Source organism: Monodelphis domestica, chromosome 6 (assembly GCF_027887165.1).
Source record: "Monodelphis domestica isolate mMonDom1 chromosome 6, mMonDom1.pri, whole genome shotgun sequence".
NCBI classification, from domain to species: Eukaryota; Metazoa; Chordata; class Mammalia; order Didelphimorphia; family Didelphidae; genus Monodelphis; species Monodelphis domestica.
Window position 1 is genome coordinate 128,420,150 of NC_077232.1, and position 16,549 is coordinate 128,436,698.

The 16,549-nt window shown below is 38.5% G+C and overlaps 1 protein-coding gene across 1 annotated transcript; it reads left to right on the plus strand.

Moving 5' to 3' along the window:
- The first annotated feature begins 3,048 nt into the window (after window positions 1-3,048).
- Window positions 3,049-12,609, plus strand: CHRNA9 (cholinergic receptor nicotinic alpha 9 subunit). The gene is made up of 5 exons (XM_001373484.4): window positions 3,049-3,391; window positions 3,723-3,868; window positions 5,146-5,300; window positions 8,827-9,359; window positions 10,753-12,609. Exons 1-5 carry the CDS (start codon window positions 3,328-3,330, stop codon window positions 11,295-11,297), a joined length of 1,443 nt encoding a protein of 480 aa, XP_001373521.1. The 5' UTR covers window positions 3,049-3,327; the 3' UTR covers window positions 11,298-12,609.
- The last annotated feature ends 3,940 nt before the right edge of the window (window positions 12,610-16,549 follow it).

Genomic DNA, 16,549 nt, shown 5'->3' on the forward strand with positions numbered 1-16,549 from the left:
AGATTCTCGTCTCCCTTTTAAAATTATCTCAATTGCTTAATGTAGTGCTAAAGCATGTTTAAAAATTAGACTGTAAAGGATGGAAGGCTCACTCCCAGAGCTCTAATGAATCGACTAAATCATGGTCTTTTAATGATCCAGAACAATTCTGAGGCACTTATGAAAAAAAGAATGCTCTCCACCTCCAGAGAAAGAACTGTTGGAGTTAGAATGCAGGTTTATTTGGGGATATGTTTTAGGGTTTGGGTTTTATAAGATTATTCACTTATAAAAATGAATAATATGGAAAATGTTTTATATGATAATAAATGAATAACCCGGACTAAATTGTTTGCCGGCTCTGGGAGGGAGGAGTAGAGAAAGGAGGGACACAATTTGGATGATATAACTTCAGAAAACTCATGTGGACATTCGTAATTAAATTAAAAATAATAAACTGTGGTCATTTAAGACAAGAGTGTGTGTTTGGACACTGAATGAATTAGTGTGCTTTCTAGAAACATAATTTACTAGAGTTTTTGGTTTGTTTTTCTAGCCTTAATGTTCTGTGGTTTCCCCCCAAAGACGAGATCATATCATCTATTGCATGATGCTATCAGAACTCCGATGCCTGGGGCCCTATATTACTGCCGTTGGGATTCAAACCACATACTTTCCGATTCAGCCAGGTCTAATTCTGCGATGAACTGAACTATTTGTGTTTTCCAGAGCACTGAAATCTTCAATAGCATTTCAGGAAATCTCAATTGATGGGTGTGCTTTGAGAATGGGATATTTCGGCTAATTTTTGAATTCTAAAAGAACTAAGCATTGAACAAGTGACCTTCTTGTTTCACCTCTTGCTGCTGAAATTTTTTCCCCAAAGCAATAAGCCACTTTTCAGCCCTCATAAAGACACTATCTTCCAATGAATGTCATCTTTGCTTGGAATGCCTTTTCCCTGCCTCTCAGAATCCTTATCTTGCTTCAAAGTCCAGGTCAGGTGGTACCTCCTCTGGAGAGCCCTTCTGAGCACCCCAATTATCAGTGCTGTCTCCTTCAAGCTCCCTTGTATTTACTTCTCTGTATACATGCTCTATTCACCAAGTTCCCCGAGGGCAGAGATTTTTAAATGTTTGATTTTATATCACCAGCACCTTTGAGCATAGTGAATGACTAAGAAATGGTATTAAATTGAACATGACATTTTTGAAGTGGCTCAGTCAATTAAGAAGCATTTATTTTATTTTAAACCCTTAACTTCCATTTCAGAATCAATACTAAGAAATGGTTCTGAGGCAGAAGAGTGGTAAGGGCTAGGGGAGTGGGGTTAAGTGACTGGCCCAGGGTCACACATTTAGGAAGTATCCAAGGTCACATTTGAGCCCAGGTCCTCCCAGACTCCAGGCTTGGCTCTCTATCCATTGAGCCACTTAGCTTCCCCTAGAACAAGCATTTATTAAGCATCTACTATGTGGTAGATACTGTACAAAATCCTAGGAGGTAGTGCTATTTTCTTTTTTTCTTTTTCTCCATTTTTCAGTTAAGGAAACTGAGGCAGGCAAAGATTCAATGACTTGCCCAGGGTTACACAACTAGTGAGTGTCTGAGGGTAGATTTGAACTCAGATCTTGACTTTAGTATTCAACCTACTGAACCACCTAGAGGCAAATCAGGTCACAAGAGAAATATGATCTTTAAAAATAACATGCAAGGGGGCAGCTGGGTGGCTTAGTGGATTGAGAGCCAGGCCTAGAGATGGGAGATCCTAGGTTCAAATCTGGCCTCAGACACTTCCCAGTTGTATGACCCTGAGCAAGTCACTTGACCCCCATTGCCCAGCCCTTACCACTCTTCTGCCTTGGAGCCAATACACAGTATTGACTCCAAGACAGAAGATAAGGGTTTAAAAAATAAATTAAAAATAACATGCAAGTCAGTCATAAGTCAAAGGGGAAACCACAGGAATTAGCATAACATTAATACTCTCAAAGAATGGGGTTCAGAAAAAGGGGAGCAGACAGACAGCTTTGTTAGTGTCTACAAAGCACTCAGGGAGAGCTGTTGACAAGTATCTGGCCAGCTCCATAGGCATGACTCCCTAGGGCTAAAAAAATGGCTTCTTAGATCAAGGTAGCTTGCACAAAATAGGAACATCTCTCCCTTTGCACTGAGTCTTTATTTTGAAGCAACTTTCTCCTAGTTGACTTTTCCAGGTAGCTTTTATTGTTGGGAAGAATTCTGCTGACGTGAGTTCCTGGTCTATTTGGCAGCTGAATTTCACATAGAAAATTAATAAAAGGAATTGTGATGTTGCAATTGATAAAGTATTGCATTCTCTACATATGTGGTAGAATGGAAATTCCTTGAGCACAGGTATTGGTTTTGTTTGCATTTCCGGAACATTCACATAGTAGGTACTTCATAAATTTTGATGAAGTGAAGATGAAGCTATACTCCATCATCATCATCATTGCCACACAAGAGCTGTCAAAGTGGAGAGAGCACTTCTGGACCTGAAAAGTTAAGAATCAGATCCTCGAACCCAGGAGTGACCCAAGTTGTCAGGCTAAAAGAAGAGGAAAACAATATGAGTGCCAATGCTAAAAGAGAGAAAAGTAAATCGTCCAGCATTTCAGGGAATTTCAATGACTATGGAATTCTCTTTCCCTTTCTGATCTGGATAAAATAAATTCCATCCTCTCTTAATCTTGAGCAGCAAATAGCCAAATTTTGGCCAAATTTGTATTCACCTGATGTCAGGATGTCTCACTAAAGGGTTAACTCCTTCCTGTCTCCCTGATGTGGGAGTCTGAATAAATTCCCTTGATATTAAGCCCTCTTCAAGCAGAAAAGCTTGATGGCAGGAGTAGGGAGAAGGGGCTTTCCCTTCCTCTTTCCCGTAAACCCCTTGTCATGTGCGATCTGGCTATTCTGGAGCAAGGTAGCAGAGGACCCCGCTGGGGCTCTCTCTAGAACTCTGGGCTTGGCTTTGCTGTTTCCCCAAGTTCCAGACATCATCTCGGGCTTCATTCATCAGCAGACTGGTCTCAGATTACCTATAGTGTGGAGCAAGCCTGAGCCTGAGATGGGAAGGTTGAGGGGGGGGGGGGGTGCCATAGGACGTCAGCACAGGTTCAGTGGGCAAACCTGCTGAAGATTTCTTGTCCACTGAGGCGGCAGTGACATCTGCTCCTAAAAAAGAGAGACCTGGGGCTGGAGCCAGTGCTTGCTGGCGACTTACTGAAATTTTCCATCAATGCAAAGTCTTGTCATTTCTCCCAGATCCAGAAAAGGGTGAAAATAACCTCCGCCTTTGGCTTGACTTCAGGGAGTCCCAGGAAGAGGATGTACTGGTCCCATTCCTGCTTTGCTCTTTGCTGGATTGTGTGGGCAGCCTTAAGACTGAGAGGTAAGAGGACCAGTGGTAGTGGTTGCACATTTCTATCTATCACCCTAGATTGGCATATCTGGGACTGAGTACTAGAGCAGGGGGCTGGATCTCTGAGAAGAGGGGGAATTGTGTAAAAGAGCTGACTGTGGGCAAGCATACATGGCAGAAAGGGGTGGATGAGTGGCAATGCTTCCCCAAAAAACTGCCTGTCCATCTGGCTCTGTTTCCTGGGACAAGCCTGGTCTAGGAGGGCCATTTACAGCATCACATGCTGAAAGCCCATCCTGCCCTGAGACAGACGGTGTGTGCTCTGAGTATTGATTCAGTACCTATTTTTTTTTTAATGCAGCCATAAAGGCAGCAGAAGGAAAATATGCTCAGAAACTATTTAATGACCTTTTTGAAGACTACTCCAATGCTCTGAGACCTGTAGAAGACACAGACAAAGTGTTGAATGTCACTCTGCAGATTACACTCTCCCAAATTAAAGATATGGTGAGTCACAATTCCTACTAGAGATAGTATTCTGGCCAACAATATCATTTTGAAAAAACACAGCTTCTTAACAGGGCAATAAGAAGGGGTAGGAGGAGGAACTACTTTATGTAGGCTTTATGGGGGGCAGGTGAAGTAAAGGAAAGAGAACTTCATTCCTCAAAGGTCTTAATTTAACTAATATTTCCTCACATGTGAAATGAGGAAAACATCCCTCATTGGGCTTAGCAATATGGTATGTAAACAAGCAAAATAAGTGTCCACTAAGGTCTTTAAAAATCTGCTTAGAGAAAGGAAGCAAGATGTGTGTGTGTGTGTGTGTAAATGATTCTAGGATCATGTTCTGCATTTCTGAGGGCATGTAGTTATGATTTTACTTTCTTTCTCTGCAGCATAGATATATAAGTTTCTCTCTTTCTGTTTCCTTCTCTCTCCCCCTCTCTCCCTTCCCCATCTCTTTTCTCCCATCCCCCCTCTCTCCCTTTCTCCTCTCTCTCTCTGTCTCCTCTCTGCCCCCTCTTCCTTCCCCTCTGTCTCTTTTTCTCTCCCTCACCCTCTTTCTCCCTTCCTCTTTCTCTCTGTCTCTCTCCCTCTCTCTATCTCTCTGTCTCTTTCTCTCCTTTCTCTCTCTGTCTCACTCTTTCCATCTCTGTCTTTCTCCCCTTCCTTCCTTCCCTCTCTTTTCTCTCTCCTTTTCTTTCTCTTCTGTTTTTCTCTTTGTTCTTTTTCCTTCCCTCTCTCTGTTCCCCTGTTCTCTTTCTCATTCTCTCTTGCCTTCCCTTCCTTCTTTCTTTCTTCTTTCCTTCTTTCTTTCTTCCTTTCTTTCTTTCTTTCATTCTTCCTTCCTTCCTTCCTTTCTTTTTCTTCCTTACTTTCTTGCTTTTTCCTCTATTCACTTTCTTTTCTTCTCTCTTTGCTCTTCCTCTCTCTTTTCACACTCTTTCTCTCTGTTCATACCATCTCTCCTTCCTTGTGTGTTTTCATGAGAAATTTGATCTGTTGGTTCATGTGAGAACTTGAACATTTGCCAATTTAATTAAATTTAGATTATTTAGAAATTATTTACATTTTCAAGCCTAAGCAAAGCATAATTTTAAAAGATGGGTTTGGACTGTTAACTGGAGGAAGGAGAATTTTAAAAAGCTATTGCTTGTGGATGTAACATCAAACTTTCGGAAGGGTGGTAAAGCAGAAGTGAACAAAGTAGTTTAGAGGCAGGATACATCTGGTTGAGTTGTTCTTGTCAAGAAATATCAACATCCTGAGTCCTCTTGCAGGATGAGAGAAACCAAATTTTGACAGCCTATCTATGGATTCGCCAAATCTGGTACGATGCATATCTCAAGTGGGATAGAGACCAGTATGATGGGCTAGACTCCATCAGGATCCCCAGTGACTTAGTATGGAGGCCAGACATTGTTCTGTACAACAAGTAAGTTGAAATCAAAACTATGGCATGTCACTATCTTCAGATGTTTGGCATGTATTTCAACTGGCAATTTATTCAATCTGAGAATGATCCTCATCATTCTCATCATCATCAAGGATGCTCTAAGCAGACATGACAGGAAGTGTTGTGTGGAAATTGGACAATCAATTTAATGAAGCATTAAATATAGTTTGGATCTTGTCTCCCTTTTGACTTAGATTTCCTCAGTATTTATGTTTAGGAGAACTCTGAGTGTATTCATGGCTATTAAATAATATTTTTTGCCCCAAATTCTAACATAAAAGGAACAATCTGAGAAAATGTGTCCCATTAATAATAGGTAGCATTTATGTAGTGATATAAGGTTTGCAAATGCTTTATTATTAAATATATTTCTATAAGCAATATACAAAATATAGTAATTTATTTAATATAGAAATGATTTGTTTATTATTAGCTCATGTTATCCTTACAACAACCCTGTGAGATAGGTGCTGTTTTTATCCCCATTTTTATTTATTTTGGGGTTTTTATTTTATTTTTTCCATGGTTACATGATTCATGTCTCTGGCACCTCTCCCCTCCCCTGTCCCAGAGTTGACAAGGAATTCCACTGAGTTATACAAGTATTATCACTCAAAATCCATTTCCATATTATTCATTTTTTCATAGAGTAATCTTTTAAAACCAATATCCCAAATCAAATACCCATTAAAAACAAGTGATGAATCATGTTTTCTTCTGGATTTCTTCTCCCACCATTTTTTCCCTAGCTGTTTTATCCCCATTAAAAACAAACAAACAAACCTTTACCTTCCCTGTTTTACTAAATGATGGGCAAATAGACACTGATTGCCTTTGAGTAAACAGCTTTGGCACTTTTAATAACATGATGGTAATCCCTAGAGATAGACATGCAGCTACATAATGTAGTTGATAGAATATGGACCTTGGAATCAAGGTGACCTGAGTTCAAATTTTGCCTCAGGTGCTGGTTGAGGAGGAACAAATTATTTGACCTATCTATCGTCTGTTAAAATGGAGATAATAGCAGTACTTGCCTCATGGCTAGTGAAGATAAAATGAGAAAATATACATAAAATGATATAAAAATGTTAGCTCTTACTTTCATGTTCTAAAAGAACATCAAATCTAGATCTATGGTTAGTGAAAACACTGAATGTACTTATAGGAGTTTGAGGCTTACCAAGGACATTTAATCAGATCCTTCCAGTAGGTAATGCACTCCCTGGGAATCTGATAACCAGTCACTGGAGAAGGGAGCCAGGGAGATGTAGTAGAGAGAACCCCGGATTTGAAGTCAGAGGACAACTGTAGCCAGGAGCTTTGCCCCTGTAGGGTCCTAGGCAAGGGTTCCATTTACATGTCCTGTAAAATGGTTACCTTACTAGGGTGAGGTGAGGGAAATGCTTTGTAAACTTTAAAGAGTCAGAGAAATGGGAGTTATTGTTCCAAAGTTTTCCAGCTCACTAAAGATCCCAGACTAAATTACTACTGCTGGTTAGCATGGAAAGTCGTCTATGGAGTAACTCTAGTTGGAAGAGTCCCTTTCCTGGGGCACATATCTTCTGAGTTCCACAGCTATCTTAAATTTAATAAGTCCATCCTAGAACTCGTTACTTTCCCCTTCCCTCAACCTACCCTTCCTTTAACCTTCTCTCTTCCTATTGGAAGGAACTGCTACTCACTCAGGTACTCAGGGAGGTACCCTTGGAGTTGTTCTTGCTCTGGTCTCAGACACTTACTAATTATGTGATTTGATCAAGTCACGTAACCTCTGTTCTCCTGATTTCCTCATCTGCAAAATAGGGGTAATACCAGCACCTACCTCTCAAGGTTGCTGTAAGGATCAAATGAGATAATATTGATAAAGCACTTAGCCCAATGCCTGGCACATAGTAGGTGTTATATGCTAAATGCTAGCTATTACTACTATTATTGTTATTATATTATATTATCCCTGATCACTCCTCCCACCTAGACCAAATCAGTTGCCAATACTGATTCTTCTTCCAAAACATTTCTCCCTCTGCTCCTTTTTTTCTACTCACATGACCATCAACCTAGATTAGACCCTTATCATCTGAAATTTCCTAATTGGTCTCCCTGTTTCCAGGCTATTTTCTCTTAATCTGTCCACCCAACCATCAGAATAGTCTTACAAGGTACAGGTATGACCATGTCACACTCTTACTTGAAATGTTCAATTATTCCCCTTGCCTCTAGGATAAAATATTACCTCTTTGACCTGCCATTTAATACCCTCAGTAGGATGGCTTCAGACTATGTTTCTAGTCTTCCTATTACTCTTCATAAGCTCTATCTTCCAGTCAAGCTGTCTCTCAACCTTAACTCTCCTCTCACCATTGTGCAATTATACCAACAATCCCTCAAGACTATGTAAGAGAGGAATTTATCTTTCCCTCTCTCCCTCCATTTCCCCTGTGTGTTCCCATTTGGCCCATACATTACAACTAGAATGCATTCCTTCCTTATCCTTGCTTTCAGAATCCTCATTTTCCTTCAGCACTTGGTTCAGGTGCATGCTCATCTTTCCTAACCTCTCCTTCACTCCTATCCCTCATTCAGAAATGCTGTTTCTTTTTTATTTATTTTTTTTCCTATTGTTCTTAAAAAAATAATTTAGTTAGAATATTTTTCCATGGTTACATGATTCATGATTTTTCCCATCCCTCTTCTCTCCCCCTTCTGGATCTGATAAGCAATTCTACTGGGTTATACATGTATCATTGTTCAAAACCTATTTCCATGTTGTTCATATTTGTAGTAGAGTGATCTTTTAATGCCAAAACCCCAGTAATAACCCCATCAAACCACATGATGGATCATATGTTTTTCTTCTGCATTTCTGCTCCCACAGTTCTTTCTCTGGATGTGGATAGTGTTCTTTCTCATAAATTCCTCTGGATTGCCCTGGTTCATTGTACTGCTGCTAGTAGAGAAGTCTGTTATATTAGATTGTGCCATAATGTATCAGTCTCTGTGTACAATGTTCTCCTGGTTCTGCTCCCTTGACAGAAGTGCTATTTTAAAGGAATGATTCAATAGGACTTTATAACTAACTGAATATAAAGTAAATGAGAAAGTTGATTCAAAAACAATTCTAAATTTTCAAACCCAGAATTGTTGTTCGGTTGGGCCCTGTGGACCATAGCACACCAATGTTGTCAATGCATTTTTCTTGGCAAAGATAGTAATTTGCTATTTCCTTCTCCAGTGAATTAATGACAAAGGTTAAATGATTTGTCCACGGTCACACAGCTAATAAATATCTGAGGCTAGATTCGAACTTGGGTCTCCTTAACTCCTGGCCTGCCTCCTTAAGCTCAAAGACCTAGTAAAATAGTGGAGACTTAAATGGAGAGAAGAAAGTTAAAAGGTAGAGAGCTACTTTGGAGGAATGGGAAAAATTTGGGAAGGAAATGAGATAATGAATTAAACTATATTCTAAAGAATAGTTTTTATTTTTTCACTTCTGTTCTCCTAGAGCTGATGATGAATCTTCAGAGCCAGTGAATACAAATGTGGTCCTCAGATATGATGGACTTATTACTTGGGATGCCCCAGCCATTACCAAGAGTTCCTGTGTAGTTGATGTATCTTATTTCCCTTTTGATGATCAGCAGTGCAACCTGACCTTTGGATCCTGGACATATAATGGTAATCAAGTGGATATATTTAATGCATTGGATAGTGGAGACCTCTCTGATTTCATTGAAGATGTAGAGTGGGAAATCCATGGAATGCCCGCTGTGAAGAATGTAATCACTTATGGGTGCTGCTCTGAGCCTTACCCAGACATAACCTTTACTCTCATTCTGAAGAGGAAATCATCTTTTTATATTGTTAACTTATTGATCCCATGTGTGCTAATATCTTTTTTGGCTCCCTTGAGCTTTTACCTCCCAGCAGCCTCTGGAGAAAAAGTGTCCCTGGGAGTCACTGTCCTCTTGGCCATGACCGTGTTTCAGTTAATGGTTGCTGAAATTATGCCTCCTTCTGAGAACGTTCCTCTGATAGGTGAGTAGCAGTAATAGTGATTACGTTAAGAAGACTAATGATGGCTACATAATCAAAGTGAATGAGTCATAGTGTAATAGATGATATTTTGAGGGTATGTTTGATGGATACTAGATAACTAATGGATCAGGTAGTTATCTTCTTTTTGCCTAACCTCCTCCTTTTTGTAACTCCCTCTTCAGAAGCCTTTCAGCCTCCCCTCTACCCTTCTTCAGTCTCCTTCAAGTCACTCAGTGTGAGCTGTGAGGTTTCAATGAAATAGTTTTTAATCTTCTTTGTCAAACAAGGGGTTTATTTGGGGAAGATAGGACAAGGGTGGAGGATAAGGTAAGAGGGAAAGGGTTTTCCCTATTATCTACAGCGAGTGTTAGGTTGGAGGATATTGAGAGAAATGGCAATTCAGTCAGTAGCATGAAACAGAGACAGTCAGAGAGAGATATAAGGACTATTGTCCTTTTCTTCTGCCTTCAAATCAGCCATGCCACCTCCAACTTGATTATCTCAAGTCTCAGAGATAAAACCCAGCTTCTTCCTTCACATCAGCCAGAAGCCAAAAACCTTTTTTTTTTTTTTTAGCCAAGTCCAGTCTGGCAGTTAGCTCTTGCCTCCAACAGTTTCCCAGTCACATTCCAAATGGAATCTTCATTTGACTGACAGATGATCAATCTCCAGCTTTTTTGTCTTGCTTCATGCATGCCTCTACAACAATAATTTGATGATGATGATGATTGTACAGGTCACTTATTAAGCAATTAATAAATTGTCATTATTGGGAAGCTAAGTGGTATAGTATTTGTAGTGCTGGACCTGGAGTCAGGAAGATTAATCTTCTGGAATTCAAATCTGGTCTCAGACACTAACTAGCTATATAACTCTGGGAAGTCACTTAACTTTATTTGCCTCAGTTTCCTTATTTGTAAAATGAGCTGGAAAAGGAAATGGCAGACCACTCTATTATCTTTGCCAAGAAAAGTACAGATAGGTCATGAAGAGTAAGACATGGTTGAAACAGTTGAACAACCAAAAATTGTTATGATATTCCTGATATCTATAATATAGTAGATGCTTAGTAAATGCTTTTTGGGTTGGATTGGTCACTTCCATATTACTGCATAATTGATTTGCTAATAGTAATTGTCATAGCTCACAGGTTGTTAGCATTGGAATGGCACATAAAAGTCATCAGATTCAGCCTCTTTGGTTTATAAGTAGTTAAATAATTGAATAGTAGGTTCAGTAATTTTGATATTTGATAAAATTTGTTTAAAAATTGATTTCTATTTGTTTTTAAAAACTAGGGTGAACAAAGATTTTGACTTGAGAAGTGTATGGGGTAGGGGTAGTAGGAAAAATGTTCTTTTTATGCAAAAATTGATTTTTTTTCATATCCAAGGCAAATACTACATAGCAACAATGGCCTTGATAACAGCATCCACTGCACTGACCATCATGGTGATGAATATCCACTTCTGTGGAGCTGAAGCCAAACCAGTACCCCAGTGGGCAAGAATCGTCATTTTGAAATACATGTCCAAGATCTTGTTGGTTTATGATGTTGGAGAAAGTTGTACCAACCCATGCCATAGCAAGGAACGAGGACATCAGCGGAAGGACTATGGCAAACTCCCAGAACTATATCAGAAAGGTCCCAGGAACAGAAACAATGGCATTGCTCAAAAAAAGGAAACCAATAAACTCTTAAATAATGACTTGGGAATCCAAGGTGAGAATCCCAAAGAAGCAGACAATTACTGTGCCCGCTATACTGCTCTGACGAGGAATATTGAGTACATTGCTAAGTGCCTCAAAGATCACCGGAGCAATAATGCTAAAGGAATCGAATGGAAGAAGGTAGCAAAAGTGATTGATAGATTCTTCATGTGGATTTTTTTCATCATGGTATTTGCAATGAGTATTTTGATTATGGCTAAAGCATAATCTATGAGGGAGAAAGAATGCTGGATCTGGGATTCATAGGTGATGATTTTTAATCTTGACTTTACTATTTAATACCTGTGTTATGCGGGGCAAGTCATTTATCTCTGTAAGCCTCGGTCTTCTTATTTGTATATGTAGGGGCTGGTGGGGCTGAGCAGGACTAGCCTTCAATGAAAGGAGCACCAACTCTAGAATGAGAATCAAAGCCCAAAACTCTGTTGTTGATTGTGTGATCATAGACATATCACTGCCTCTCTTTGGGTCTTTTTCCTTGTTTATAAATGGAAGGAACTAGACCAGATAATAGCTAAAGTTCTTTCCCACTCTAAATGCATAATTCCAAGACTCTTCCAGTAGCAATTGCCATCATAGAACTGCAGAGCTCTACAGGGGCAGTCATTTCCCTCTAATCCCTGATACTTACCACTTTATACCTTTAGCCTAGGGCAAGGATTGTCAAGCTTTTTGGAAGCTACAGAACTATATATGTGTGTGTGTGTGTGTGTGTGTGTGTGTGTGTGTGTGTATCATCAAACCTTGATCAAGTGGTGGTCTTAATGCTCTCTATTAAACCCTTGGTTCTCAAAAGTTCTGACTGACAAGTTCAAGCTCCATCACAATGGAAAGGGGATCTGGGTACAGGGTCAGTGATGGATTGATTGTCTGTCTGCTGTCTGGAAGAAAGGATTAGCTTCAGGCTGGCTGTCAGGTTGCCATAGTGACTCTAGAAAATAGGCTACCCCATATAAAGGGCGAGCAGTTTACATCAGTGGAGACCAGACCCTAATCTATGAAATTGTCTGTCCTTGTCAGGATTGTAGAAGTATACATGTGTGCATATATACCCATATATATGTTACAGTATAGTGATAGTAAAGCAAAAATAATGTTGTTTTTGAGAAAATGATCCACAGTTGGCACTTAGGAATTGTTGATGGCCTGATTCATGTTACTGTGAAAAAAAGAAAGTGGATTGGGAAGGATTCTTGGAGGTATTATTTTTTAAGTTTTTTTAAAAATTAAATTAATTTATTTAATTAATTGATTTAGAATATTTTTCCATGGTTACATGATTCATGTTCTTTCCCTCCCCTTCTCCCATCCCCCTCCCATAGCCAATAAGCAATTCTTGGAGGTATTATTAAAAATAAAATAAAAAATAAAAATAGTAAGATAGCAAAATTAGGGAAGTCTGGTGTTATAATAAAATTTCTGTTGGTGTTAACTTGTGTCTGACTCTTTGTGACTCCATTAGGGGTTTTCTTGGCAAAGATACTGGAGTGGTTTGCCATTTCCTTCTTTAGCTCATTTGACAGACAAGGAAACTAAGGTAAATAGGGTTAAATGAATAATAATAATAGTAATAATAATTTAAAAATAAATAGGTCACACAACTAGTAAGTGACTGAGGCCACATTTGAACTCAGATCTTTCTGTCTCTGAGCCCAACACTGTGCCACATAGCTGCTCTGTAATAAAGTTACTCTGTTTCTTCTCAAGGTGACAGTAGAACAAATGATGCTCATTTTCCACCTAGTACTGGCCACTTTCTGGTATAGAACACTATAATACTTAAGAATAAATATACCACTACAAGGTATAGATGATGGGGAAATGTTAATTCATATTTATGCCATAGTCCCCAAATCTTAGTGTGCTATATTCCTTTGGACACACTATATCACTTTAAGGTTTACAAAGTGCTTTCCTCACGACTGAGAAGTATAGCAGACATTACCCTCATTTTCCAGTCGGGGAATCTAACGAGTTTAAGTATCTTGCCCCTGGTTGCAAAATTAGGAAGTATCTAAGCTGGGATGAGAACCTTCATCTCTTTAGACTCCAAGTCAGCTTAAAAAAAACAAAAACAAAAACAAAAGAAAACTTTTTTATTACACTATGTCTTAAAGGGAAAAGATTCAGAAATAATAGTTTCCCACAAACCCATTTGATTGTAACTCTAAGAGACCAAGAGGATGTAGATTATTTTTCTTCCTAAGACATTTCCCATAACCCAACAAAACACTCTGCCCATAGGATGAGCATTAGAAATACTTGTTGGATTGAATCAAACTTAAAATGTGAAAAAAAAAGTCCAGATCTTACACACACACCTGGGGAATTGTTGAATTCTGGGGAGCACAGTTTGAAAACTCTTGTGTAGACTAAACTGACTTTTTGGGACACAGATGCTAAGCAAGGTTTCCATGTGCCTTCCTGCCCCTCTTCAGTGACACAGAGGGATGTGGAATAAAAGCCTTCTGGGTTTCAGCATTACACAGACCGATTACTTCACTCACATCAGAGAAAGGTTAGAAGCTGACCTACTTGGTACGTCAGCCCAAAGAAGTGAATTAATTACCTTGTTTGGGTCCCTGGGGACTTGAAACAATGATCTCCAACACCACATAGAATCTTGGCTCTGCTGAGATGAATTACAGGGCAAAGTTCATGTGATAACCCTTGTTTTCCTAATTGTTTCAACTAGTAAGCCATGCCTGGATAGAGTGGTAATTGAAGACCTTAGAGGGTCAAAACATAGCTAGCCAATGTCACCATATTCCAGGAAATTCAGCCTGAGGAAGGGATTTGCATCATCAAAGAAATGATCCATTGAATTCTTAATGACAGGTTTTGTGTAGAGTAATTAAAGCTGTAAGTGTATCTGGACCTTCATATATAATTTAAAGTCATAAACCATAAAGTGATTGAGATTCTCCTGTTCACATATTCTGGGGCCAGGTCCCAAGATCATTGACTAGGTAGACATTTGGCAGGAATCCAGTGTTCTTTGCACTTTGTAACAGGCTGCCCAGCCTCCTTTACCTGCTGTATCAGGTGCACCCAGCACCTGTGCTCCAAAGACTTTGGGAACTATTTTTGCTCAAAAGATTCCTTTTGTGTCCTAGAATCCACAGATTAGGGTTTTCTAGAACTAAAAGGATCCTATAGAGATCACCTACTTCAACTCCTTCATTACTTTTTAAAAAATTTTTTTCACCAATTACATGTAATAAGAAATTTCCACATATCTTTTCCCAAGTTATATGACTGATCTTATCTCCCTCTCTCCCTTTACTTCCTCCTCCAGCTACTGGCAGGAGATTTGATCTGGGTTACATATGTATTATCCTGCAAAATATATTTTCAATTATTTATTTTTGTAAGTGAGCAATCTTATAAAACTAAAACCCAAAACATAAACCAAAATAAATAATTGAAAAATTGTATGTTTTCATCTGCATTCCAATTACCAACAATTCTTTCTCTGGAGGTAGAGAGCATTCTTTGTCTTAAGTCCTTCAGAATTGTCCTGGATCATTGTATTGCCAGTAATAGCTAAGTTCATCTCTGCATCAGTTCATGTAGGTCTTTTCAGTTCTTTATGAAACCATCCTGTTTATCATTCCTTATAGCACAGTAGTATTCCATCACTGTCATATATCACAATTTGTTCAGCCATTCCCTGATTGATGCACATCCCTTTAGTTTCCAATTCTTTACCATCACAAAAAGAGCAGCTATAAATATTTTTGTACAAGTAGGTCCTCCCCTCCCTTTTTTTAATCTCTCTGGGATACAGAGTTAGTAGTAGTATTACTGGATCAAAGGGTAAGCATTATTTTATAGCCCTTTGTACATAATTCCAAAATCCCCTCCAAAATGCTTGGATCATTTCACAGCTCCATCCAGAAATGCATTAGTGTCCCAATTTTGCCAACACATTCCCTCCAACATTTTATCATTTTCTTTTACTGTCATATTGGTCAATATAATATGTGTGAGGTTGTTCATCATAATTGTTTTGATTCGCATTTCTCTAATCAGGAGTGATTTGGAACATTTTTTCATATGATTATTGATAACTTAAATTTCTTCATCTGAAAACTGCTTATTCATATCCTTTAATCATTTGTCAATTGGGGAATGACTTGTAGTCTTATAAATTTGATTTAGTTCTTTATATATTTGAGAAATGAGACCTTAATCAGAGAAATTTGTTATAAAATGTTTGTTCCCAGTTAACTGATTCCCTTCTCATCTTGTTTGCATTGATTTTGTTTGTACAAAATCTTTTAAAATTTGATATAGTCAAAATTACTCATTTTACATCTTGTAATGTTCTCTATCTCTCATTTGGTCACAAATTCTTCCCTTCTCCAAAGATCTGACAAGCAAACTATTCTATGTTCCCCTAATTTAGATATAATATCACCCTTTTATGTCTAAATCATATCATATATCCATTTTGACCTTATCTTGGTATATGGTGTGAGATAATTGATCTATACCAAATTTTTGCCATACAGTTTTCTCATTTTCTCAGCATTTTTTTTTGTCAAATAGTGCATTCTTATCCCCAAAGCTGGGATCTTTGGATTTATCAAACATTAGATTGTTGAGGTAATTTATTCCTTCTTTATTCCATTGATCCACCCTTCTATCTCTTAGCCATTTCCAGATTGTTTTGATGATCACTACTCTATAATATAGTTTAAGATCTGGTACTGCTAAGCTCCCATCCTTCACATTTTTTTTCATAAGTTCCCTTGATATTTTTGACCTTTTGTTCTTCCAGATGTATTTTGTTATTTTTCCTAGTTTTATGAAATTGGTTTTTGATAGTTTGATTGGTATAGCACTGGATAAGTGAATTAATTTAAATAGAATTATCATTTTTATTATATTAGCTCTGCCTATCCATGAACAATTAATGTTTTTTTTAAATATATTTTATTTGATCATTTCCAAGCATTATTCGTTAAAGACATAGATCATTTTCTTTTCCTCCCCCCCACCCCCCATAGCCGATGCGTAAGTCCACTGGGCATTAGATGTTTTCTTGATTTGAACCCATTGCTTTGTTGATAGTATTTGCATTAGAGTGTTCATTTAGAGTCTATCCTCTGTCATGTCCCCTCAACCTCTGTATTCAGGCAGTTGCTTTTTCTCGGTGTTTCCACTCCCATAGTTTATCCTTTGCTTATGAATGGTGTTTTTTTCTCCTGGATCCCTGCAAGTTGTTCAGGGACATTACACCGCCACTAATGGAGAAGTCCATTACGTTCGATTATACCACAGTGTATTAGTCTCTGTGTACAATGTTCTCCTGGTTCTGCTCCTCTCGCTCTGCATCACTTCCTGGAGGTTGTTCCAGTCTCCATGGAACTTCTCCACTTTATTATTCCTTTTAGCACAATAGTATTCCATCACCAACATATACCACAGTTTGTTCAGCCATTCCCCAATTG